Source organism: Oreochromis aureus, linkage group 16 (assembly GCF_013358895.1).
Source record: "Oreochromis aureus strain Israel breed Guangdong linkage group 16, ZZ_aureus, whole genome shotgun sequence".
Lineage (NCBI taxonomy): Eukaryota > Metazoa > Chordata > Actinopteri > Cichliformes > Cichlidae > Oreochromis > Oreochromis aureus.
Window position 1 is genome coordinate 7210857 of NC_052957.1, and position 27830 is coordinate 7238686.

Here is a 27830-nt window from a genome sequence, read left to right on the forward strand (position 1 = left end):
CAAAAATGTGGATTCCAGAATAAGTTGTAAATCGGAAATTTAATCTGAAATGCCCCCAACTTGGATTTAATACATGAAAAGTCGGAGCAGCTTCACCAAACCCAAGTTAAAAATCCAAGATGGCGGCAGAGAACATATAGTAAAACTGTAAAACTTTTTATTGGTTCTGCCGCTGTTGTGTATTTGTGACTCTCTAACAGGGTGCAAAGTACAGACATTCGTAATTTAAGTAGAAGTACAGGTACTAGTGTAAGACAATACTCCAGTAAAAGCTGAAGTACTGATTCGACTTCTTTACTCAAGTAAAAATGAAAAAAGTACTGGCCCTGAAATGTACTCAAAGTAAGAAAGTAAAAAGTAGCTCCTTGAGGCACAAGACTCAGCTTCAATTTGTTATATAGGACACAAGGAGTAAAAGAGAATTTATATATATTCTGTTGCCTAGAGGTTGCCTCCACAGCTAAACAGAAAAATTAGTACAATCAGGGGTTACAAGTGAGACTTGGCAAGTGGGAGAACACTGAGACCTGTGTAGTGACTCAGCGTGGGCTTAGGTTGTTGAGCAGGTCACCTACTAATCTGCATGCCAACTATCCTGGGGCAAGATACCAACCCAAGGTTGCTCTCCGATGCATCCATGGGAGTATGAATGTGTGTGAATGTTAGATAGAAAGCACTTACATAAGCACTATATAAGACCCAGTGCATTTACCAAAATAGTAACGGCTCAAATTAATTCCTAATATGAGCTTCAGTAGATTTTCATAGTGTACAGGCTGTGATCAGCTGACCCGCTCTCTGAGGATTTACACAACTGAATTTAAATGATACAGTTCATATAAAGTGAAAACTCAGTGAATCTCAGCATCAGATCTTAAATACAAATTCATCTCTGCTACACTTAATGTAACCTAACTCTGACTACAAGCACCAGAGTCACTGTGCACACAATGCTGTAGTGTGCAAGCTAACCTCTTTATCCTCGACAAAACTAGCCAGTATTTTCATCCAACATTTGAATAACGCAAAGTTAGAATAGCTTAGTTTGTTTTGAAGGACGTTATATATAAAATGAAAATACATAATTTATCAAAACACATTACATACAAGTCCAATATGTGATGAAATTATGATATTACATATAATCTGCAGATTATCAAGCAACACTGAACAGTCTGCATCTTTAAATCCGACCTCTCTTCTTCATCTCCTGTTCTGTCTTTCTTATCTTTCTCCAGCTCTTAGTCAAGTTAGCTGTCTTTATTTTCTGCCGTGCAGTACCGCAGCTGGACTTTTAGCTAGCAACACACTGTGTGACAAACTCCACACAAACAGTTTGTGTGTTTGCTGACGTTTGTTGAGCTGATAGAAACGTTATGTCGTGTAAAAACTTTATTCCCTTTATGCTAATTCATCTTCTGGAACGCTACCTAGATACAGATACAGACACCTGCACACCTTTCTGGCCCACTTTAACCCCCCAAAGCGCCATAAATGATACTGTGAAACCTAAAGTAACAAGTCTGTTTTGAAAATGTAAGAAGTAGAAAGTACAGATATTTGTGTTAAAATGTAAGGAGTAGACATAAAAAGTTGTCAGAAAAAGAAATACTCGGGTACAGATACCTGAAAACCTGAAGTAACAAAGTATTTGTATTTTGTTACTTCCCACCATACACATACACAGAGAACTGATTCTATTCATGAATGCGCTGGAGTGGTGTTCTTGAGCCCCCAAACAGTGTTGTGCTATGTTGCTCGTGCCTGAGGTTTCTTCCTGTTTAAAGGGAGTTTTTCCTTACATGTGTCACCAAGTGGTTGCTCAGAGGGGGTAGTCTTGCTAAGGAAGAATGGAGGATTTTCTGTGACCCATCCCACCTCATCACATCTGTTTTTTTGGAAGATCGTGACGATGGAAAAAGGTCCTGTCTTTGGTTTTCCTTCTGTCCTTTAGCCTTGCACTAAACATTCTCTGAAGACAGACTTTATTCAGTGGAGACGGAGGGAAAGGTTTCCAAATAAAAACAGCTTAAATAAAACAAACACCTGCACAAAAGAACAGCACTGTGAGGGTAACGACTTTAAAGTAAATCAAGTTACCTGTAAAGCAAGCACAGCTGTAATCTGATTGTGCCGCAGCAGCCAAAGTAAGATAGCACATGCGCATTAGAGTACTTCAGTTCAGCTCCTCGTGCACCCAGAGCTGATCACATTTCTCTGCCTTTGTGTCACCGAGACAAACAGTTTGACATTTATTGCACTTTCCGGTTGGAATGAAGAAGAAACAAAGCTCGTGTGTGTTTACTTTGGCTCTCGGAGAGGAAAGCTCTCCAGTGTAAATAGGGTAATTACATGTCTTCCTTTTGGGCGGGTGGGAGGGTAAATTGGTATAATCAAGGCAGCGGTTCAGCCTCTGGCATTGATGTAGGAATGAATTAGGACAGGAGCTCGCTCAAAGTGCCCCCTGGGTACTGAATGAAGGCATACTTCTCCCCTAAAATCACATCCTGCTGATAGAGCTGCGAGCCAGTCCGGTGACTGTACGAGCAAATGAAGTGACTGGAAGTGCAGGCTGGCAACTCAGACCTTTTACACCTTTGTGCATGAAACAGAGCATTATTTTTATATACTGACAGAAAGCAAAGTAGAAGATCTGCTTCATTCATATGAGAAATCTAATGTGCGTGAAGCTAAAAAAAACATAAACAGGTGATGCTATATTACTTATTCGCAGAACCTTTCATGGCTCCGTCTCATTCAGGGTGGTATAGGACTGTAATTTATCTGGTAAACATGGAAATTTTATGCATCCCTCTCTGCTTTCATCCCATAAATAGTCCTTGGGTGAGATATTTTTAGCACTAAGCTATTTTTTTATGCGTCCTTGATGCTGAAGAAGTGCTGTAACCATTCTGTCGTCCCCCGGTCTCCAGTCTGATTCTGCAGCAAACAGTCAGTCTTCAGTCTTTGATGCAGTGCTATTTATTACAGATTCTTCATTATTTTAACTGTTTTTTAAATTCAGGGAATGATTCAGCTCTTTCTCAGCTTTGCTCTGCCGAACAGTGTAATTACACTGAAGCTAAAACACGATACCAATGCAGATTTACTGGAATTTATCTTCCACCAAAGCTTATGGTGCATTTCTTCTTCTCTAGACAACAGTTTGCCATAGTTCCAGAAAATGTTGTACAAATAAAAGAATTCAATTCCTAAAGTTATCTAAAGCTTCACTAATCTGGTCTGCACTCCAAAAAACCCTCCATGCCACACTCCCACGATTTATACACAAATTTTTGGTTAAGTAAAGGTCAGCGTCTCTACAAAAATCATATTCCACGTAGCTTCACTGCATGCTTCTCAGGTTTTTCATATTTTTACTGCCTGCTGTGACTCCAGGACCCACACTGCACTAATCAAAACTGAGGCTTCAAGCCAACAAAAACGCCACAGTCATCAGTTGTTACAGCAAAAATCAGATAATGAGCCCACAGTATGTTTATGTTCAGACACCAGAGGTCTGCAGGGACACGGCTGGAGGTGGAGGCCAGGGAGAGGGGGGTCTATACATCTCGCCTCACAGCCCAGGTGTACGGCGATCAGTACAAACTTATGTGGGACGTAAAGTCAAGAGGTTTTCATTTTATTTAATCTTCCCATCCATCGATTTTCTTAAGCGTTCATCCAATTCAGGGTCACAGGGCTGCAGGGTGAGAGGCGGAGTACACCCTGGACAGTTCAATCAGTTCAGTTCACATTCAGCACTTAACCCAATATGCATGTTTCTGGATGTCAGACTCCACACTGAAAAGGCGTCAGCCGGCCAGATTCAAACCCAGGACCCTCTTGCTGTGAGGTGACAGTGCACACCACTGGACCAATGTATAGCCCTGCTAAGGAAATGCACTGAGCACAGAGAGAAGCTAACGTTTAGTCTTTATATTCTCCTTTTAGTCCCAATCCCCAGTGTTAGCTGTTATTTCAGATGTTTTTTAGTCTCGTAATCAATCGTTTAGTGAGCATACATCGACTGGACGCCTTGTTTTGAGCTACAGGTTTATTGTGACATAGAAAATAGATGGAAAACTCTCTGAGAATAACCTTTCAGACACTATCATAAATTTCTGTTTTATTTTGGCTACGTTTCCTTCATCATTGGTTTTTCATCATATTACAACAAAATCTGCGTAGTTTCTGGTTTCGTGGTGACTCAGTTTTCCACCTCAGGCGAAGTGTAGGCAGCAAATGACAAACGCCTGTCGTGGTTCTGGATTCTCCTGTTTTATTTTGCGTTATCGGTTTTACTTCCTCAGTTTGGTAATCGTCCATCCCGGCCTGATCAGTCTCACCTGTGCTGTCCTCCACACCTGCTTCCTCTCCCTCAATCACGCTTTCGTATAAATCCTCTCAGCTTCTTTGTCCTGTGGATCGTTCTGCGGTTATCTTGGTGTGAACGACCTCTGCCTATTCTCGTCTTGCTGCCTGCCTCAACGTGTATTCCCATCACCTATTTTTTGATTTTTGGACTTTTATTCTCACTGCCACCGCCCTCTCCTGCTGCGGAAACCGTTGCAGTAGGTTAAAATCCACCTGCTCATTCAGTGTCTGGGTATTCTTTTGTTTGTTTAGTTTATATGACCGGGCCAGGAAGCGATTCAGCACGATGCAATGAAGAATCAACTGTTTCTCCTACACAACAATCAGTCATCCACACTGTGCTAACACAGTTAGTGCTACAGTACAGATCAGAGATGTGCTTTTTTTTCCATTGATGTAAAATACCAAAAACCTAACACTGCTGGGCAAAATAAGTCAACCAACACATCAGTGAATGAAGGTAAAATACTGGGAAAGCCCATCATGGCAGGAGGTGTCTCACAGAACACTTAAAGGACACCTCATGGTGCTTTCAAATACCATCAATTAAAACAAAGACACGTGATGCGCGCATTCCCATCACATTGGGTCTCAAGACTTTGTGGTTTAAATAACCAAACGTTAACCAGAGTTGTTGAATAGCCTCGGGAAACCTATCGACGAGGGGCCCTGCAGGCTTTCAGCATCACTGCAGCTGTGCTATCCTCTCTGAGTGGGAACGCTGTAGAAAAAACCCTGGACGTGACTCAGGTGTGCTCAGCTCCACTTTAATATACTCATTCCACCCTTTCCCAGCTTATCATTCCTCCGGCCGGCTCAGAGAGCGTGAAATGGTTTTTGGTGGCAGGGAGATGATGACTGACTGTAGACTGAGAGCTAGCTGTAGCTATGGTCTCCCTGCCGTCATCTGAAATGGATGAAACTGGGGAGTGTTTCACCAGCAGGTGTTTTAACTTGAGCGCTGTTTGTCAAAGTGAAAACCGTATGTGCTGCTCGGTGGGGAAGCTAACACTGTACCTGGAATTAGCATATTTTAAGGAAATGTGTAGAGAAATGTTTGAGCTGATTGCTGAAGGTCTAAGAGTTGAAGCTAAAGAAACCGAAATTCTTTCAATTGCTGGCAGGATACCCAACTTCTTCTTCTTCTGAAAATCAATCAAAATTTTCTTTTAATGACTGCCTGAAAAAAGCTGATATTTTGTAAATAATGCTGTTAAAGTTGCAGGGATTGACTACTTTGACTGACAGGTGGATGGCGACACAGGCAGCTGTAGCTTCTAGCTATCAGGCTTCAGCTCAGATAACTGGAGTCCCTGAACTGGACCTCAGGACTGAGTTTGTATCGGGGCGGGGGTGTCTCATCCCGGAGCCAGCCTGGGGTTTACTTGTATCCACCCAGTTGCCTGCATGGGTGGTTAACTGTACTAAGAACAGGTCGAGGCTTCAGTTTTGGTGATTAAAATTCTGGCATCTCTTCCCTGGCACTATCAGATGATTACAGCACGCCACCATCTCATCTAAATATTCTCCCCAAAACACTGGAGTGACGTCAAGTCGTCTATGCTAACCCTTCTTGTGATTGTCTGCCCCGCCCTCATTAGTTTCGCCTGTAGCCAATCAGGCCTGAGCTAAATATCTTCAGTCTCTTTATAATTTTATAAAAGTTCTCCATGCTGCAGTTAAACATCTTTATTTTTGCTTTATATTTGGATGTTTTTAACCAGCAGCACAACTTTGGTTTGGGATCTGGCCGGTAGCAGCCGTGAATTTCTATCACGAATTTAGGCAAAAATAATCTTCGATCTCATGGACTCATTTTATTCTTGATGTCTTAAAAAGTAGAGGCTACCCTCGGTCTGAAGCATTATAATCAGTGTTGGTCAAGTTACTTGAAAAAAGTAATCAGTTACTAATTACTGATTACTTCCCCCAAAAAGTAATCCCGTTACTTTACTGATTACTTATTTTCAAAAGTAATTAGTTACTTAGTTACTTAGTTACTTAGTTACTTTTTAAAAACACGATTTACAACCTGAATAGGTGATAAAGCGATAGATCTTTCAGCCCAATTCTACTTTTTCTGCATAATTCATCATACAAAATGTAATCAAATGGAAAAGTCTCTTTTTAAAACTTGTTTTATTAGTTTTAATCTTTTAACTTTATGCATCAAGCAAAAATTAAATTATATGCAACATTCTCTGACTGGAAGAAATTTGTTTAACATTTAAACCTATTTTCTGCACATTCCAGCACATAAAATAAAATATTTTTTTGTTTTTACACTCACTCTTTCAAATAGATGAAAGTAAAACACAGCAGAAAATAAATAAAATCAAAGACTAGCGGTCCTGTTGCTCTATTTTCACCTGTAAAGCAGGACTGGGGTAGGCGGAGGTTTACCCTGGTGCAGGTGTGCTGCAGCGGTCAGTGGAAGAATCCGCGAGTTTCTCTATGAATTTCACATTACGTCGTAGTACACTCGGTGCTTGCTTGGAAGTTTAGGGGTTTTTTCGCTGTAAAAAGAAGTTTTCTTCCCAGGCACAACGGACACTAATGTTTTTGTCACTTTTTATGGAATCAAACTCAAAATAAGGTCAGTACTTCCACGCTTTAAACGCTGCATGCTACACTCTGTCCCGCACTCCATATATTATGATCTGCAGACAGCTGTTGTCACGAACGTCGCACTCGCTTACGTCACTGTCATGAGACGTTCTCGCAAAAAAATCACGGTTTTAGTAACGCAGTAACGCAGCGTTCCTACGTGAAAGTAACGGTAATCTAATTACGCGTTTTGCAATAGTAATCCCTTACATTACTCGTTACTTGAAAAAAGTAATCAGATTACAGTAACGCGTTACAAGTAACGCGTTACTGCCCATCTCTGATTATAATACAGAGCACTGATAGAACCAATGAAACCTTCCCTTTCTTTAACCTTTAGGCTACCGCTGACCCCTTTTATGTGGCTGTACGGGGCGCTCATACACTCCCCAATCTGATGTTTTAGAGTATCTGCTTCTATGTGGCAGCCGTGGAAGAGATGCAGCAGCAGACAATGGTTAAATCTTTGCCCCGGAGCTACTCTACATACACTGTTTAAAGGTTTTCTTGTACATTGAGATGAGGTCAGCCATGCCGCTGCAGTGACACAAATAATGCAGCTCGCTGGACTTTATTTTTTAAAATATGTATCTTAAATAAATCGATTAAATATACACGTAACAAGCTTTGATATGTCTTTAAATGAGTGTGAGCTGAGGAGATAAGTGAATGTAAATGTGGTGAGATTACAAGTGTCTTACTTATCAAACTGTCTTATCAGTGGAGTAATTGCATCAGTGTGACAGTTCAGTCTGTGTGGTAATTTTTTATCACCGTGAGGGACAAGACCTAATTGTTTACTTTTCCTAATTTATTGTAACTCGCAGCTGTCACATTAGCTCTCTTTTTAAAGTCCTTCCTGCTTAACTCTTCCTGCAGGAAGAAGCCGCAGCGGCGCGGACAGTCTGATAACCTGTGAGCTAAAATGGCCACTGAAAACGCTGCTGTTACAGTCCAGACGACCACGAGGCTCTTATATCCATGTGTGCAGACCAGTTTTGGATATGACTACAGGAAGTAAATGTGGACTCGCACACCTGACAATGTGACCCAGATTTGGATTGGATTGACTGGAGTCGACCATGTTTACATCAGATTATTGGTGACTGGGCTGCACACAGACTGTTTCACTTTTCAGACCTGAAAGCTACAGCCATGTTTTTGTCCTGCTTTTTATCCCGGGGGCGTGTACGCCATAGTGGCTAATGTTGTTTGTATCTATACTTGAGTCTGCACTGCTGTGCCATCACAAGGGAACTGAGCTGTTGATGTTGGACTTGGAGCTGATCCAAGTGAGTCTAAATGTATACAGACAGAGCCGAGAAAAGGAAAAATACACGGCCTCTACAGTGGAAGAATACTCTAACTACTGAATAAGTATTTTGAGTGAGATGATACAATTACAGATGGTGAAATTATATTTAACAGGGGCATTACCCTTGTTGAGGACCGGCTGACCAAAGCATCCAGGCCACGGGACAGCTTTGCAAATACGAAAGACAAGTTGTAGACAAGTTATTAATAATTCCAGTTTTTCTGTAAAAAAAATGCTGTGCTGCTCCCGGGGATGCCTGGGGTGTAAAAACTGCCCAACCACAACCAAAATCAAAATCAGGAAAATCAGCTGTTCACACCTGGTTAATGCATGAAAGCTGAAGCATTAAAAATGATCCAGGTAACAAATTCTGATTCACCTGGAATCAGAATAAAGGGGTTTCTGTAAAAGAACCAATCAGAATCAGGTGGTCAGGAGTAAAAGGACGTTTTGTGTTTCTTGTTCAGACATGAACATGAGCGGGGGACTTGTTATAACCCTAATTATTAAAAAATTGACATCTCATGACATCTCAGTGGCGGCGTCCTCGGTTCAACCCCCGGCTGGGGGACTTTTGGTGCACGTCATGGCCTTTCTCACCCACGTATCCACTTCCTGTCCGCCTCTGCACCAAGAGCCCAAATAAAGAGAAAAACCTTTGTCTGATGATAGCTCCTTTAAAGAAGTTGTATGATTTATGAATTCTAAACTTGTAAGTTGACTCACTGACACGTCTGTGTCTGTGGCTGCAAAATACTGATAAGCTTATGAGTAATACATACCCGGGGAGCTTGTTATCAAGAGCCTGACAACCCACTGTGATGAATTCATGTTAAATAAATACATGATGAATAAAGACGGAGCACAAAATAAAACAAACTTCTTTGCTTCTCTAGATTCGTGCCAGTACTGTAGACAGAAAACATCACATTAACTGAAATCAGCCTCCCACACTCACCATCATCTGACCTCTGATCAAGTGACACCCACTGCTAATTTCTTTTATCATTTCTGATGAGCTGATATGTGACTTGATGTGTGTCTTTTTCACTAAACATGAATGAACCGAACGGAGCTAAGCTGAACTGAGCTGAGCTCCGCTGAGGAGGAGGAGGAAAGGCTGCCTGGGATCAGTGCGACCTCATCTGAGTAAAATCATAAAATCAAAATCTTTCCCAGGAAGAAAAACAAATAGGATTTCTTCTTCATTCGAGCAGAATGAAGCCAAGTGCTTTTAAAAAAGGCCTCGAGTAAATTATTAATCCGGGTCTCCTCCGCCTGTGTCATCCTAGCCTACTTTTCTTGGCACTTTGGGGGAAGCACACTGACTTGTTGCTCTCTATGACACTTCCCAGGCCATACATTATACATGCAGCTATTCTGCACAGATCATGCATACTCGTCATCACAGCAATGAAACTGGAGCTGCAGTATTGTGAAAAAGTCTTGAGCCACCCATTATTTCTTTATATTTTGCTACCAAGAAGCCAGACTCTGTACTGTTTTTGTTTTTAATTGGTTTACAGCAGCAGATCTCCAGACTTTCTGAAGGTCTTCCAAATCTTTTCTTTAGACATTGGCTTGAAGCCTCATCAGAAATGGTCTCAGTGGAAGAGTGACTGCCAAGAAGCCATTCTTAAGGGGGAGGCTCTGTTGGACATCTTGTCAATATCAGTGAAAACGAACGCAAGAAGGCGCCATCAGATTTTGATCCACCATACATTTCCATCTGGAAAGCATTTTATTGGCATCAGCTTCATTTTTCAGAATGACAACGATCCCAAACTGACTGCCAGTGCAGTAAAATCATACTGGGATAGAGAAGCGTACAGTGGAACGCTATCAGTCATGGATTTGCCTCCCCAGAGTCGCGACTTCAACTAGTGTGGGATCATCTTGATAGACAATAGAATAGAAAAAGAAGAGCTTTGAATGTCATTCAAGAAGCCTGGAGAACTAATCCTGAAGATTATTTCATGAAATAAAATAACTCAGAGTTCAGGCTATGCTGAAGAATATAGGTGATCATACTAAATATTGACATTCAAAGTCATTAGAATTGGCAAAAACTCTCTGTTTTCACCTTAAATCCTGTATTTTCATGTGTGTTGGCACATATCTGAATAAATCACTGTAGCTATTTCCCAACAACATATCAAGAAATTAGGGCTGGCTCAAGACTTTTGCACAGCACTGCAGGCGATGATTTGTGACGTATTCAGGGTTAAAAACAGCTTAAACACTTAAAATGTCTAACACTGTTTTTAATGCCACTTCACAGCTGATGCAACCAGAGAAAATGACATAATTTCCTTCAGGTTGTTGGGTGTTTGTGGCGCGTTTAGATGCGACAAATAAAGAAAGCTCTGCTAGGTTTTTCTTCATCCTCCACATCTCATATCACAGAGAATGAGACCATTTATGTTTAATTTCAGGTCCTATGTTGTAATGGAGCTGATGGAGGGAGGCGCAGTTCATCAAACTGTCATTTTCAGTCACAATTCTGGCTTCTAGTCCATCAACAAACACCGTTTTGTCTGGTTTCACACATTCTCCTTCACTTTTGTCCCTCCATAAAAGTCCAGATTCACTCCCCAGGCTGTGGCAGGCTGACATCACTTCTTATTAAGATATTTAGTTGATTTTATAATTAAAGTTAATGGAAATTCACTTAATTAAAGAGACATACCTGTTTTTTAATTAATTCAAAGTCTGTTAAGTAACCATGTTAAATAATCTCCGGGAACAGCCGTAATCTGGTGTTAAGATCTTACAGACTCTTATAGTCAGCACAAGAAACAAGTAAGAAATAAGGTCAGCTTAATGCGCTGCTCTGAAAGGACGCATTACACTTACAGTGATGATGTGTGTCACTGTCATGTGCAGCTATCAATCATACGTTCCCTGAGATGGCACTCAGTCATAAACACAGCTGCACATTAATACAAATGTAATATAGATGGTGCTTTTCTACTAGAAGCATCATTCACCCATTCATACACACACATTCTATGCCTAAGCTCATTTAACCTAACCTCACACACTCATACTCCAACCAATGCACTGGAGGCAACTCAGGGTTCAGTATCTTACCCAGCGATACTTGGTCATGCAGAAAGGCCAGCCGTCATTGGACTTAAACTCCATCTCTCTGCTTCCTAGCAGAAAGTGCTGCTGCTTTTAGCAACCTGCATTTTGGATATTTTGATGGGGGTGTGACCAGAGCCTGATGACCAATCCTATTGGACTAGAGCGAGTCAGTCTTACAATGAGAGCTTTGTTAGGACCAGCAGTGGAACAATCAAGTATTGATGCATTTATTGTAAAGCTTTAGTTCATTTTTATTTAGCAGGCTTAAAAATAGATAAAGTTACCCAGCAGTATAAACAGTAAGTAAAATCATCTCCAGATGCAACATTAAAGCGATATTCACATTAATGAAAATCTGATTATGTTGTGTATTTGTCTCTGCGTAATGAGGAGTTTGTCCTGCATAAAAGAGTTTTTAACCTTCACAAAAAGGAAAAAACACCCAGACTGTGGTTTTAAAAAGTTAAAAATTGGATTTTTAAAAGTGGGTTTAATTTACTGAAGAATGAAACACAAATTTGTTTATTCAGTGGTGGGAAATAAGCAAGGTAACAGATTTACTGCTTCAACAACATATGGACCAATCTTTCTTATATATATATTCATGTATGTAGGGTACTTTTACTTTTGGTACTTTAAGTATAATTTGGTATTAAAGTATCTTCTTAAACAGGGACTTCTAGGTAAAGGGTCAACATGCTTCCTTTCACAAAAGTACCTTACAAAAGGTACATTTGAAAGGTACTTTTTGTAATTACCTGAAAACTTTTACCAGCAGGGGGCAGCAGTTAACACATAGTGCTGCTGCTTTTTTAACTTTTAATATTTCCTTTTACTTCAACCCAAATTTCCTCAAGAGGAAATTGTGAAACAAAAATAATGATTTGTCTGGTTAACTCACTACACCATCTAGTGGTGCTAATTTGCATGGCATAAAAGTACAGCCTGACCCTAGTTCACCTTCAGTAGGTATCTCTTCAACACAGTACAAAGATGTTTTGGATATAAAGTCTATAAAGATATAAAGCAGCCGTTTTTTCACATTCTTTGAGCTTTAAACACTTATGCAGCTTCTTTTTGAGTAATACACCCATATGGAGGCTCAGGGGGCCTGGAAATCATATCAAATATTCTCCACTTTTCTACAGTGTATTTATTTCTGATCAAATATCCTGATTCAGTGTTCTTATTATTTAAAACATGAGTATTTTAGAGATTTTAAAATTGAAATATAAGATTAACATCTTTTTTTATTTTAGGACTTTAAAGCCTGCTGTGAGACATGCTGAAACCTATAAGGCCTCATTTTCAGATTAAAGAATTCAAAGCCTTGTTAATTTTTAAGAATCTGCAGGAAGCCTGGTATTTAAACACACACTCACACACAGACACACACAGAAAACCAATGAGCATGACATTTCAGCGCGCAGGTCAGTGCTGTGCATCCTCACCCTTCCAGCTGCTGTGCGTATCCACGGAGACAGATGTCAGCAGAGGCAGCGGGCTGAGCGGTGACCGCCGAGGTCCAGAGCATCCCTCGTCCGCCTCACATCGGCAGACCACCCGAGGAGGAGCAGTGCCGCGACTCCACGATCTGGGTCAGAGTCATCCTGAGGAAGGACGCAGACATCACAGGCCCGCATGGATCCTAACATCCAGCCATAATCGCAGCATCCTCCTCCTCCGTCTGCAGCTGCTTCGGATGCAATGAATTCCACCGAGACTCAGACGGGAGCAAATCCATGAGGTTCTCTCATCCACGCTCGACGACGGCTCTCTGCTGCTGTATGAGAATCTAACTGCATCAAGCATCAGTGAAAGACTGCCTCCTCCTCTTCCTCCTCCTCCTCCTCTCCCTGCCTCTGCCTAATTCACTGCTTTATCGCTCTATTTCTGTCTTTCTCTAATGCTCACCCATATTTCCACTTCACTGCGCCCTCTTCCTCTCTCTCTCCCGCTCTTCCTCTCTATTTCTCAGCTGTGTCTCAGCGCTCCGCTCAGCCTGTGCCCAGAGGATGTTGAACATGTGTTCAGGATGGGGGTTGGGGGACTGCTGACTTTATAGGTGGCACTCTTACTTCTCCCACTGATAGGTTAGGGAGGATGGCACCCTGCACTAACTGTTTAAAGATAAAAATCAGAGCCTGGCCTCTCTTTTTTTTCCCCCCATCTTTGTAAACGTTCCTATATTTGAAGCAAACACTTGCTTAGATGAGATTAACCATGAGGCTGAAGGAAATCTGTGGAAGGACAGCTCTGCAGGAATGAAATGAGAGGAGGGATGAGTGAGCCACAGTACTGCACGTTACAGAAGAGGAGCAGAGGGGAAAGGGAAGATGTGGGAGGCAGAATAAAAATGGACAAACAGTGGAAAGAGGGAGGGGGGGAGGAGAAAAGAGAGCTTTGGAATATTTATAGAAGACTGAAGCGAAGAAATAAGCTCTATTTCTGTGCTGTGACACCCGGTTGCATCTCGGATGATACACTGTCAGGCTAAGGCAAATCAAAGGCATCCTATGGTGCCTCTGCAGCAGCGAGCAAAGAGAAATTCGCCTTTATTTCGAGCAGATTACACATTTCGTTCAGGCCTCAGTGGCAAAGCGTCTCTGATTCCGGGATCTGCAGAGGGAAGAGTGCTTAATCAAGGAAATGATGACCTTGTGACAATCATGAGAGCCGTTAGACTGAGTCACAAAACGAGGTTAATGTGGGAGGGAGAAGAAGGGGGTGCACAAATATGAAATCCAAATAAAAATCCTTTCCCTGTTAACCGAGGAGGAATGAGTCAAAATGGATTCAGTGTTCCAGACACGTCACTCTGACTGCAAATTTAAAAACGTACGTTCATACGTCTGTGTGTGCGCGTGTGTGTGTGGAGAACAGGATACCTCTGGGCTTATGTTGTGACCTAGATAAGGCCTTGATGCTCCCAAGTCTGGCAGGCAGAGTGTATCCGAGTGTGTGTGTGTGGCATCCCATAGAGTAAATGCATGTGTGTCTAAATGCAGAAGAGAGAGAGAGATGAAACGAAGCTGCACGGCTGCGGTGCCCGTGTGACTAAGAGCCTCAGCTGGATGACATACAAAGAGGTGAGCGTTCACGCAGCAAGAAAGCTAATCCAAACACACAGGGATACAAAAACTGCACGTCTTCGGCCTCTCGCTGCAACCGTACGTCACATCGAATGCAGAAAAACTGCAAAATTACACAACATAACGAAAGCATAGTAAACTCAAACACTGATGCCAAAGCTCGCCCCTCTCCGTGCAAGACTCAGTGAATCACCCCTCCTCCGTTTGGGCGTAAAGCTTAACAGCTTAGCACCCACTATGGATGTAGATTAGATTGTTACGGGCTCATAGATTTCCCTTCCATATGGCATAAATTTAAACACAATTAAACACTACTGAGGCTTTTTACCTCCATATAGCCAAGATTAATATAACCTAATGAACCAAACCCATACCCCCTTCACTCTATTACTCTGCAGCTATTCAGTGCATTATGTAAAAATGACAGAAATCATTTCGCCCCAGTTAATTCTTGACCTGTCCTCTGGCCAGATTTGTCATTAAAGGGTTAATCCCGTGCAGCAGGAGGTCTGAAAAATTTAACGAAAGGACAGAAAACTCGGCAGGCTTTAAACGGGCGCGGGACAAAAATAGCCGTTTCTCACACAGATGGCGACTCTCCCACAGAGTCACGCATGGCAGAAAAAATGATGGGAAAAGACTCATCAGCAGAGACTCATCAGTAAACACAAGCGTCCTATTTGCTCCAAACAGGAAATGACACACATGCATGTGGAGAGCGCTGTCTCCGATTTCACTCTGGAGAGCGACACGCTCAAAATGTCACCATTTTCACTCTTTGGCAAGTTCAGATACTCTGAACTAAATACTCCCAAAGCAGGAAGGCATTCAGAGGTCAGGTGTGTTATTCTACACAGACTCTTGGAAAAAAAAAACCCACCAAAAGTATAAAAATGGCAGTAACTCATAAACGGTTCAACACTCCTGTCAAACTCGTTGAATTAAAGTTCACAGTCTGCAGTTCAATCATATGCTCTTTGGTTGATTTAAAATCTACTTATGAAATTACTTAACTGTATGTCTTCTTCTTCTTTTGGTGATTCCCTTTTAGGGGTCACTGCAGTATTCCTATCATACTCCTCTGATCCACCAACCATCCGCATGCCCTCCTTCACTACATCCATGAATCTTCTCTGAGGTTTTCGCCTTCTTCTCCTGCCTGGCAGCTCCATCCTCAGCATCCTTTGTCCAAACCATCTCAGCCTTGTCTCTCCAACTTTGTGTGTCGTCTGCCAATGTCACAGTCCACAGACACTAGTGACCTGTCCATCACCTCTGCAAACAAGGAGCTCAGAGCACCCTCACCTTTGACCCTATCCGTCATTCCAACTCCACCGCACTCTATGCGAATTTGTGAAAAAAATACCAAAAGAAAAGCATCAACTGTTAAACTTTTTATTAAATGTGATGTTTTTAGTCTAAAGGTAATCACACAAACTCATCAGTCATCACTCAATGTTTCAGTTTCCCTCAGTGAGTTTATTTATTTTTTCACAGTTTTTCTAACTGACTTTTTTGCTCATGTATTTAACAGGCACCACAGCGAGGAGTCACAAAATAGTGACTCTGTAGGTCAAACTGGGAGGAGATGATGCACCAGAATGCCTCATGTATTATTAATAAAATTTAGTGTATTGATGACATATCACAGTAGGGAGAGGAATATGATATATTGCCATATCAGGGGTTCGTCCTGCTATGGGGTAACACAGAGGTTCATAAATCTAAATCTGAGAAACTTGAAAGTGAAGACCTCCTGACTCAAACATTACTTCAAATAGAAAAACTATTGATGCTGTAAACTGTATTTGTGCAGCGGTAGAACATAAAGCACCAGCGGTGGTACCTGAGGGCTCAATAACAGTCAGTTTCCATGGTAACGGAGGTGGAATCTATCACAGATTATCGACTTTAGTTTTTGTTTTCACATGCGGATCCTGCGCTGCTCTTTCCAGAACTCGGCAATCCCCTGAGACAGAGCATACTCTGCTAGGCCCCTGCAATCACGGGGGGTGAACCCCACCAAGGCCGTGCCCTTCATGCTGACCCCCTGTCTCCCTGCCAGCTCGGCGACCCTCGCCGTGATGAGGGAAGCCGGAGCATGACAGTACGACTCGCCGCCGATGCTGAAAGACGGCCAGGGTTCACCTGCGGTGAGGTGATCTGGCGGGTTCCCCTTCACGCTTTCCACATTACAAGCGATTTCCACAGCGCCCTGGTGTGGTAGGGCCAGCACCTGCACCCCAGGCAGGCCTCCCAGCGTCGACTCCCTGATGGCTTTGGCGATGCTGCGGCCCAAGGAGACGTCCTGGGTGTCAATGGTGACATTGCAGTTCATGACGTAGGGACTGGCCCCGACACCTGCAGGAGATCAGACAATCGGAACTAAATGAGCTCCTTTAAATCAATAAAGACATTTTTTGCTGATTTTTATTAGTGAGACAAAACTTGCATAGCCATCCTCTTCCTTCTGAAGTCTTATTCACATTCAGAAACAGATTGTTCTACTAGTGCTCTGCAGTCCTCAACCCTAAAGAATGGTCAGAGTGTTTCTGTGATGGCAGAAGCTGTACTGAAAGCTGACGAGGAATGGACACAGCACAGTCCCCCGTGTCAGACAGAGCACTGCCCAGTCTCACATACTGACTACATGTCTGTCAGGTGGTCTCAGGTGAGCCAGGACTAGTCTCTCCAGCTCTGTATCAGATGTGAAGTGAGGGCAACTGGCTGACAGTCATTTTTCTCAGATAGTGACGACTTCTTTGGTACACGAAGCTCACCGGATATTCTCCAGAACGCTATGAATCCTCGATCTCCTGCTCTGTTTGCTTCAGTTAAATTATTTTTTTCTTTACAAATCCAGCAGTGCTTATAATAGAGACTAAATGTTGTAAAGGCAACAACAGGATACCTCGGCTGTGTGAATCTGGTGCTTAACACCTTTTAGTTAGATTCAGAATGTGCTAATAGGCTCAGCAGCCTGACTTTTTTTTATCTGGTAACACGTCACTGCTATTTTTTTAGCTGTGTGAACTTTTCAGATTTTTCCTTTCAAAGGTCAGAATAGAGGAGGGAGACAGCCTGTGGTCAGACTAAGAAACAAACACAGACAAAGTCACCTGTGTTGTGTAATCACACCAAAGATACAATCTAACCTTCACTACCTGCTACCTCTGGCTCACCTGTGAGGCCGAATCGTTTCTGTGGCTGTGGCCCCACGTCGGCCCTGATCGCCCGCAGGTCTGGCGTCTTCTTGAACCAGCCCATCTCCTTCCTCCTGTGCGCCAGCCCTCGCTGTAAAGGGAAGTCTGCCCAGCCAAACAGGAAGGCGCTGGTGCCCTGGACCCTCTCAGTAAGTCCCTGAGCCACAGCTGAGCTCGAGCAAGAGCACAGACACATTTCAGCTGACTGGCATATGGAGTGCACGTCATCACGTGCACACAAATTCAGAAACACAAAGGTGCAAAGACCGTGATGGACCAAAACACACCTGCGGGAATGTAATTCAGACGGATGGAAAATACGGACACATGGGCCGCTTATTACATGCATGCATGAATACAGGGCTCGTTAGTGGGTTGGCCAATTACCATTTTTCAATCACACCACACAGATTAGCATACAGAGTGCAGTCTGCAGGCATGAGGGCAAAGTGTTGAGTTATTGCTCATTATCAGACAGACACATGGCTGCGAAGTCAGCTGGTAAACTGTAAAAGTAATCAACAGCACAAGAAAATAGAAAAGACGTCACATCATCAGCTACAAGCAGGTGAGACATGCTTGTAGAGACACGGTGGATGAGCTCATGACAGAAAATGTACTGAAGAATAATAAAAACTACATACACCCTGCTGAATATGTCTGTGAACACACACTGAGAATTTATTTTAAGTCACACGTGATATCTGTCTAAAGAACTAAAAATAAATTACGAGCGCTGACAGCCAGTGAGGATTTAAAATATAGCTGTGATTCCCAACCAGGGGTACATGTTAGATAGCATTTTAGGGTTATGTGGGAAGTTGTGTTCAACTAATCTTAAAAAAATGCAATAACAAGTAGATCTTAAAAGATTTTACTGGAAAAGTTAGCTGTAAATTAAAGTAATACATAAGCAGTAGCAACAGGGTAAATCAAATATATAAATGATTTAAATAGGTAGATAAATAAATAGTTAAATAATGACTGGAAAGAAAGGGAGAAGGCTTGAATTTATAAAATAACAACTAAACCTTTGAGAAGTTTTCATATAATAAACAAATTCAAATTATAAACAAATATACTGGATAACTGTTGAAATAGCTTACCTGGCTAACAGCTTACCTGGCTAACAGTATGGAAACCTTTTTTTAGCTAAACCACTAGCTAAAAAAGCAAGGCTAGCAGTTAAAATCATTAGCCAAAAATGTGCTGTCTGCAAATAATTGGAATCGCTTTTTAAAATTATAATGAAGGGCGGAAATATCCAACTAAAGTATCGCTAACAGTTTGTTGAAATAGTAAGCTAAAAGCGTAGATTAACTTTTGAAATAGCTAAATAAAAATTAGGTTAAAGGGCTAGCAGTTGAAAATGTCGTCTTAAAATGTATACTAACAAATAAAATTGTAAGCTTACCATGACAGGCAAATGTTTTAAATGGCTAATAATTATGAATAAAAAGTTTTAAATACTTAGCTAAAAGAATACCAAGCTAACAGTTGAAATTATTAGCTAAAAACATAATTAAATGATGTTAGCTAAACATAAATATTTTAAACTACAAGCTTACTACAAGTATGGATAGCAATTAAAAACATACGATAAAAGTATGGATTAATTGAAACAGCAAAACAAAAACTATGAATGAAAGTAGGGTTAGCAGTTGAATATTAAAGGGTTAATAAACACAGGAATTATTAGCTAAAAGTATGAGTAGTAGCGGAAATTTTTAGGGGGAAATAACAGAGAAACTCAAAAGGTTAGTCAAACAATAATTAGTTTGAATGAACACTTCATTCGATGGTGGGGTATTTAAGGAGGGTACTGTGATTTTAGGGCTACATTAACACTGTAAAACACATACCGAGTGCCTCTTTAGTACAGTCCTCTGCCCTCACCTCCTCCCCCAGTGGGTAGATGGGTATGAGGTCAACAGCGCCCATGCACGGATGGACTCCTGTATGAGTTTGCATGTCAATCAACCCGCAGGTCTTCTCACACGCACACAGGATCGCCTCCCCTGGAAAACATTAAAAAACACCACCAAATAAAAGCTGCAAACTTTGACTGCTTTCACTGTTAGACTGTCGTGTTTCGGACCAGTGTTCCTCTGTGATCCTTGTTAAAAAAGGTTCTTACTGTTTTTTTGTATATGTCTTTAAATCCCTCACAAAGCTTATTAAAGGATTGGAAGCTGGAGCTGAACCCAATCTTCCATCTCTCAGGAGCAAGAGAGTGAATATGGAACATGTTAGAAGAACAAATATAAGGAGGACTTACTGATCGAGTCGATGCTGGCCACAATAGTGATGACAGAGCGGTTGTAGTCATAATCATTAAAGATGTTTAACACCGTGGTCCCCTCATGCCTCACACCTGAAGCACAATAAAGACAATACATGTGAATAAATGTCTAATAACAGGTTATATTTTACAGGTAAAGGGCAAATTTAGTGCTTAGAGTAGGGTGGTTATCTGATTATCATCTGGCGCCATCATGGATGACATAACTGCGTGCAGTCAGTGATTTTACAGCTAAGAGTTGGGTTTATATAGTGGCTTACCCTTCAAACTGAGGCTGTAAGTAGTTTACCAGCGGTTAGCTCGTGTTGCAATCCAAACTTTCTTTTCGCTGGTACCTTGAACTCACCTTCAGTGTTGTACAAAGCTGCCTTGGCCACCGTCTCCACCAGATCCTTCCTGCGAGCTTCAGAAACATTGAGGAGACACGCCACCAGTCTCCTGCCCAAAGAGCTCGTGGCCATGCTTTATCAGGTAAGCAGAACTGGGAAAGTAGAAATGCAGCCACTCATTAGATGAAAATTTGAATGTGTAACCAATAAAATACAATCATGGGAAAAAGAAAGTCCATAATTCTTTCAATTCCAAGGGTTCATATATGAGAACATTTTAAAACTCCTTAACATTATTTACCAGTTTCAGATGACCAACTGTATCTGTCAGACAGATGGCCTCACTTTTCACTCTAGATTACTTTGGTATACAAAATAGTTCATGGTCAACTCAGGCCAACCCTCCACCACTGTGCTTGACAGTTGGTATGAGGTATGATCAACACTTCTGCCCTTAAACGTTTTTTTTTTCTTTGTTTGTTTTTATAATTTAAGTCCCCCAAAATAGTAAGTTTAAAAATTCCACAGTTTTCCAATAAAGGTACTTTTTGTACTTACATGCTGTACCATGTTGTGGTACAAACTGTTAGTACATGAAAAAATGACTAGTCCCAGATGAGCAATTCACAAAAAATTATCTTTAAGCTAAAAATGGCTGCATTAGTTACATAAAATCTGTAATTATCCCAGCATGTATCAAAGCACCAGGTGACATTTTCCCCATGTTTTTGCTGTTGCACCCACTTCTTTGAGCTCATTCCTGTGAGAAGTTCAGAAAATACTGTTTTTATTTCAACTGTTTCAACTAGTACAGTTCAGAGAGCTGCATCTTCATCCCATCAAAAAGCAGTGACATAATACTTTTGACTTTTAATGCAATTCTAGGTGTAACATGGATACTCAAGCAGCAACAGAATAAGTACATGGGCTATGAAAGGTTCTCCAGTAAATATAAGCTGCAGCACAGTGTGTTTAAAAGCTTAAGTTACCTTTCAGCAGATGAATGGAACTCTTCTTATGTGCAGAATGACCTGATAGATTAGTTTAAATGGTTAATTATCAGTCATATAATTATTCAGTGCAGCTTATGGGAATTATTAAACCGAGTGGTGGTGCAATGGTTTATCCATTGTGTCTGCACATCTGTTTGCACAGCTGTAGAACATGTACAAAGTCCAGCCTGGTGTAAACTATTTTGCTGTGTTATGCAGGCGGAACCAAACATGTCAGTGGCACACTTGGAGTATGTGCAGCGTTTATAAGGAAAAAGGGCAATATAAACTGATTTCTGTGGAAAAACACTCTCTTTGCACTCACTTTAGCGCAGCCGCTGGGAACCCACTCACGTCAAGATCCACGGAAAGGTAAACACGTTCATTTTATGTGTTCAGCTAAACTTTGGAAGTCTCAGCACAAGATGGTTCCACCCCGATCCCAACCATAGACACTTTGAGATGTGTTTATGTGTGTGCAGTCCTCGTGTTTATTTTTTAAATATTGGGGTGTAAATATTTTTTCTGGACATGCCGTTACCTACTTATAATTTTTGGAAAATAATACAAATTGCATAAGATTATGAAAACATTGGAGAATTTTTTTAATTAGTGGTTTAATCAGTTCAATTTTAATGTTTGTTTTATATGTATAAATCTCCTCGGTTCACATCGACGACAGCTCACGTTGCTCAGCACAAACGTGGTGTTTTTACGATCGTTTTGTTCTTCTCTTCGCGTCGTTAAACGGCGCGGACGAAAACGGAAATACAAAGGAGGGACTCCTCCGATTCCTACCGACGAGAAAACGGAACACATGCGCAGTAGCGCGTACGTTTCCTGTCACTGCAGTCGTTTGTTATTTCGGTGCGTTTGTTTTTGATAAACAGCGCCTCTTTGTGGACAAAAGGAGACTCTAAAACTGTGACAGTGAAGTAAATCTTGGACGTTTATTCCGCAGGTGTCATAATGTGAGGCGGACAGCGGTTGTAGACGCCGTGTAGTTTGTGTATAATAAGGCTGTGTGGCCCGGTTTGGCGCTAGCTGCTGATAATGTGATGCTAACTGACAGCAGCATGGAGCGAGTGCGCGGATGAGGAAAAACGCCTGCTCATTTTCTTATTTTAGAGTCCATGCTAGCCGAACGAGCAGCAGTACTGGGCCTGACTTTAATAACTGCAGCCAAAGCGATGACGACGTCACCCTCCGAGCTCCGGGGGCTGCACGCCTCGGCAAGCCGGGATGCGTTGTCGGGGACCTCGCTGCAGAAGCTGCAGAGGCTGCCCGCGGTGCCCGGGAACCTCCCCAACCGAGTGAACGACCTGCTGCTCCTGCGGCCTGACCCGGAGGAGCAGGAGAAGAGCAACAACCGGCACGTGGTGTTTTTCCACGGGGATATTCAGGTGAGAGTGATGGAGAAGGTCTCAGGTGGACATGGCTACCATGGCGAAATGAGTCACTTAATACGATTACTGTGTGTTTAATGTTGGAATCAGTCAATGGTTTCTTTATTTGTTTAATGAAAGAATAAACCAAATAAAAATGTGGGCCAGTCCATGGCTGATAGTGCTCCATTGGTGTGTGATTCTGTCGAGGTATGATTTTACTGCCTCTGCAGGGTGTTTTGGATCATTGTCATGCTGAAAAATGAAGCTGTTGCCAATCAGACCCTTTCCCCATGGTATTTCATGGAGCATCAAAATCTGACAGTTCACTTTTGCCAAGATCTCCAACACCACTGGCTGAAATGAAACCACGACAGAGCCTCCACTTTCTTTTACAGATAGATGCTCACTGTGCTAACTCTCTCCTGATCTCTTCCGTACACACTGATGATGATTCAAACCAAATATTAGGACTTATCACTCCATCAGACCTGTTGCCACTGATTTCCACTGGTTTGGCATACTTTAGCCTTTCCTTCCACTGAGACATTTATGATGCGGCTTCAGGCTTTATTGCCCTGAAAATGGTCAGGAAAAAGGACAGGGCTCAGCCGTGCTGCTCTTGTTCTGAGGTCATGTAGGACCTCTATTTTGTAAAAAGCAGTTGTAAAACTTCTCGTTTCTGTCTGTGCAGAACTTCCAGGAGGAGATGGCTCTGCAGCCTGAGGGTGCCCAGTGGCTCTCCTGGAGCCTGGAGCAGGTCGCCTTCACTCTGGGCCATCGTTTCCCTGACAGACACGTGTGGGTGGTGAGAGCTTCGCGCATGTACCTGCACAAGTTCAGCTGCTACCAGAACTTCGTGGAGAGCAACATGTTCGGAGCTCCAGAGCACTCGCCATACTCTGCTGACTCCGGAGCGTTTCACCACCTCAGGTTTGTCACTGGAGCTCATTTTGTCTTGTTGGGATATTATTTAACTTGATTACTTTGGCAAAATTTTATCCAGCCTGTATATCAGTTAAAAGTAAATTGATAAAGGTGTAGAGGCTTAAAAAAACCATCTGCAAGCTAAATCATCTAGCTCACAGAGAATGCCACAGAAAAGGGCAATTTAATGGTGAACGCGTTTCCATCTCTTTAGACCACCCTGTGTCTTTTCCCAGTTTTCTAAATTTTATGTTTTTGGAAAACATGACCAGGTCAAAAAAAGGTGTGAAGGACAAGAAAATGCCACTGTAATTCTTCTAGATGATTTTGATCTTTTCTCTGAGTCTGAGCAGCGTTTCTGACCACAGGGCCCTGCTGAGCCACGGCATGGTGCGAGCCAGCCTGCCAGACCCGCTCAAACCACAAGGTGGCGCTGACAGCATCCCCTCAGGCTTCTCCCTGACCCTGGTGGGCTTCAGCAAAGGCTGCGTGGTCCTGAACCAGATGGTGTACGAGTTGCCCGGGGCCCGTGCTGACCCGCAGATGTCGCCCTTCGTTAAGCACATCTCTGACATGTTCTGGCTGGACGGCGGCCACCCGGGGGGCAGTGAGACCTGGGTGACAGACAAGCAGGTCCTTAAGGAGCTGGCCGCCAGCGGCGTGTCGATCCATGCCCACGTGACCCCTTACGAGGTGTGCGACCCGATGCGGGCCTGGGTGGGCCGCGAGCACGGACACTTCATCAAAACTCTGGAGGAGTTCGGGGCGTGTCCAAGCAAGAAGCTGCACTTCAAGGACGAGCCGCCCTCCATCGAGAACCACTTCAGGGTCATCCAGGAGTTTTGAGCGCTTTACGTGATCTGTGTGTCTTATTGCTGGTCTTATCTCAAACCTTCAGATTTAAGGGCTCAGATGAGTCGGATGCTGGTTTGTTAAACGCGCCAACCCTGAGGTGGGACGAGCTTTCCTCTGCTCCTCTGTTCTGCACTGTCTTCCTCTGAAAGTCCTTCAGGCTAAATGAAAGTTTTTCCATTTGCTCAGACTTTATGTTGCTGCCGAGCTGCTGGTTAATATCCGGTTAGTTTCTCTAACTCAACTTGTTTGCGTGTTTAGCTACAGCAGAGAAGCTTCTTACATTCTTTCTATACCTGCACTAGCGTTGAGCTAATTTTAGACACATGAATGTTTAAGAATCCGGGCTCCCCTCTGAGTCTGGGTGGACGTCATCAGTGGGAATATCTGCTGATTGTGTTTTAACTGTAATGAAATAATAAGCAGACACTTAAAGTGTTTGAGTTCATTCCTTCAGTTTGATGCTGATGGTGGATTTCCACCAATGACGAGTCAGAAAAAGGACAAAAAAGCAGTTTAGATTTATATTTTTAAGATAAGACACTGCAGGCTAACAGAACTGTTCACTTTTTGAAGCCATTGAAGTTCCAAAAACTGACTTAATTAAGACTTTTTTTTTTTATTTTTAAGATTAATTATCTTGAAACGAGTTATGTGTGTAAATCGCAGACTGTTTAATAAAAAAAAAAAAAAAAAAAAGTGCCTGCAGCGTCTCCTCTTAAATCGCTGCAGTAGGTTTTTATTCCGACACACAGTCACTTCAAGGTGTGTTCACTACATATTCTGGAGCCGTCACATTTCACATGGTCTTCATCAGCACAGGATGTTCTGCTGATGAAGACCATGGGGCTCATAGGTCAGCTCTGTCATCACATTTGGAAATCAACTTTTAAACTCGGTATAACTATAAGAACAACCAAAAACTTTCACATTTCACTGTAAATGTTTTTAAAATATCAGATTTTGTTTTCATGGAGGAAAAAAAATGTCCATCTGCACAGATTTGTTTTTGTTTTCAGTAAAATGCAATAATAAGAAGGTACACTCAGGTGCTTTAGTATTTGGGCAGTGGTGCAGTTTTAGTTTTTTGCTTTGATTAAATGTGAATCACACCATGTGATTAATCTGTAGATGACAGTTGGGTGCTTCTCCTCTGGCCTGAATTGCTTTGGGTGAGCTGTACAGATGTCTGCCTTCTTTTAAATATTATGGAACTCGATACTCACCTATCATATTTTTGAATCTTTGAGTAGGTGGGTCGTGACTCCTCTTCTCAGAGAGCGTGTGTGGGAGTTCTCCACACCAGTCTACATGTGTTTTGTGGACTGGGAAAGTTTGGCTGGGGTGACCTGTAGGGGGTGTCCCTGGACTCCGGGCTATCAGGCACACTGTTAAAAGCACTTTGGTGCCTGTGCTGCAGCGAGAGCTTGGTTCACTTCTCCATCAATAAGCCAGACTCCCTCAGGGTTGACCTTTGACACTGATTCTGTTTACAGCGTTCATGAATAGAATATCAAAAGAGAGGCTGTGGGGTTTGGTGATGTGGATGCTGTACTGATCTGTTTTTTGTGAAGAGCGAGCTGATGATCTACACCTACATCCACAAGCTGTGGATGCTGACTGAAAGGGATCCAGGACACCAGAGGTGGAAATGAGCTTCCTCTGAAGGCTTTGGGCTTTCAGGGGTGTCTGAGTAGAGCAGCTGCTTTGCCACATTTAAAGGCATTGGTTGAGGTGTCATGGATGTCCTGGATAACTTTGAGACCCATGACTGCTTGGATAGATCATGTCTGCTGGCTTGGGTGGGACAACGAGGATCTGCGGCCTTGGGGTCTCCGTTTAGGTCACTGCTTCTGTGACTTAGACCCAAAGAACGGGTAGAAACTGGATGAGTCTAATTAGCGGAAACAGATGTTGCTGTTGGTTGTTTCAAACACTAGAAGGCGAGTGCCATCTAGTTCTGTAGATATTTAGGTGAAGGTGGACATCTTTACAGCTAATATCTCCAAAACCATCTATGGACCCCCTGTCCAGATACTTTTGGACCTGAATGTATCTCATGCTAGCAGATGTGATGTGTTTTTATGACACTAGGTGGAGAGAAGGACAAAAAAATCTATAAACCTGCTTGCTGTGTCCAATTAATGAAGTGGATTATTCCTGTAGGACTTCTGGTAGCTGGCAGGGCAGCATGCACTGTACATCCATCTGTATGATCTCTGTATGAGCTTAAATAGCATCTTTGCACTTTGCTGATGGCTGCGAGTCGTTCTGCTGAATGTAACTTCAGATGCATTCCATTGTGTTTACTACTCGCTGTATGTTGTGCCGTTTAAAAAACCCAGAGAGCCCAAAGGAAGAGTGGATTTGACCTTTTATTAAAGGAGATCTATTCAGCTCAGCTCTGATTGGTTTTGTTCTTAGACTCTGTACCGCTGTATGAATCAGTTAAAATAATCCTTATTTATGTTGCATGGTGTCAAAATGTCATAAAGTGGCTGTAACACTCAAAGAAACTTACTGTCTGGACTATCTCATTAGCAGGACGTCCACACTGTGGGAGTTCTTGAAGCAAATCAATGAAGTATGTAAATATTAAAATACAAAGCTGAAACAATTCTTCTAACATGGAACAAAGGTCATCAGTTTTTGTAGTTCCAAGTACCCAACAAAAATCCCTGGGAGGGTTGCTTGAGGAAGAGTATTTAGGAACCTCTGCCAACTCAGATATGCGATTGTCCCACTGTGGTGACCTTTGAACTGAAAGAAGCTCTTAAGGTACTTTGAGCTGATCCATTATGTTTAACAAGGCTTGGGACTGGTGCTAAGAGCACAGCAGCTCACATTTGGTCCGCCAGTGTTTACCTTTGGCTCCATGGTGCAGTGGTTATGATATCAGCTTTCATATATGCGCCTTTATTAGTCTTTGTAGCCCGATTCCTACCACTCACACTGATGATGGGTGACATAAAAACCCTATAAAGATAATGATGTATATTATAAGGTTAATATGAAGTGTCTGAAACAAAAATATGGAAAAACATATCAGGACCCCCTTTAGAGCAGTGTTTGCCAACCGGTGTGCCGTGGATGATTATCTGGTTCCACCTGATTAGTACTCTAAGTGATCGGCTTGAATAATGGGCAGAGCAGTTACATTCTCTTTCACTAGAGGGCAGTACAACTACCTGCTCTGATTAAATGGGTTGACAATTCCTAGTAAAACAGAAGAAGGAAATTACATAATTGTCATGCTGTAAGACGGCACAGCGCAAAATAGCAATAGATAAATATTTGAAAAGAAAAAGCAGTCAATCTGAGCTGGGTCCTGGAGAAAATTTAGACCCATATGAAGGCCC

The 27830-nt window shown here is 42.2% G+C and overlaps 2 protein-coding genes across 5 annotated transcripts; one reads left to right on the plus strand and one right to left on the minus strand.

Moving 5' to 3' along the window:
- Window positions 1-15862: 15862 nt before the first annotated feature.
- ftcdnl1 (formiminotransferase cyclodeaminase N-terminal like 1) lies at window positions 15863-21729 on the minus strand. 3 transcript variants are annotated; one of them, XM_031726031.2, is made up of 7 exons: window positions 21633-21690; window positions 21305-21346; window positions 20333-20467; window positions 19963-20058; window positions 19547-19702; window positions 17664-17852; window positions 15863-16842 (listed from the first exon to the last, which is right to left on the minus strand). In XM_031726031.2, exons 3-7 carry the CDS (start codon window positions 20445-20447, stop codon window positions 16406-16408), a joined length of 993 nt encoding a protein of 330 aa, XP_031581891.1. In that variant the 5' UTR covers window positions 20448-20467; window positions 21305-21346; window positions 21633-21690; the 3' UTR covers window positions 15863-16405. The 3 variants fall into 3 exon arrangements, 2 of the variants coding, with proteins under 2 accessions (XP_031581891.1, XP_031581892.1); XM_031726032.2 differs by lacking the exon at window positions 21305-21346 and having other exon boundaries at window positions 21633-21729; XR_005608702.1 differs by lacking the exons at window positions 15863-16842; window positions 21305-21346 and adding an exon at window positions 17972-18190 and having other exon boundaries at window positions 17713-17852; window positions 21633-21729.
- On the plus strand, window positions 21543-26987 carry c16h2orf69 (chromosome 16 C2orf69 homolog). 2 transcript variants are annotated; one of them, XM_039600409.1, is made up of 4 exons: window positions 21543-21679; window positions 22436-22710; window positions 23387-23625; window positions 23988-26987. In XM_039600409.1, the coding sequence occupies exons 2-4, from the start codon at window positions 22441-22443 to the stop codon at window positions 24463-24465; spliced, it is 987 nt and encodes a 328-aa protein (XP_039456343.1). In that variant the 5' UTR covers window positions 21543-21679; window positions 22436-22440; the 3' UTR covers window positions 24466-26987. The 2 variants fall into 2 exon arrangements, with proteins under 2 accessions (XP_039456343.1, XP_031581893.1); XM_031726033.2 differs by lacking the exon at window positions 21543-21679 and having other exon boundaries at window positions 22153-22710.
- Window positions 26988-27830: the final 843 nt, after the last annotated feature.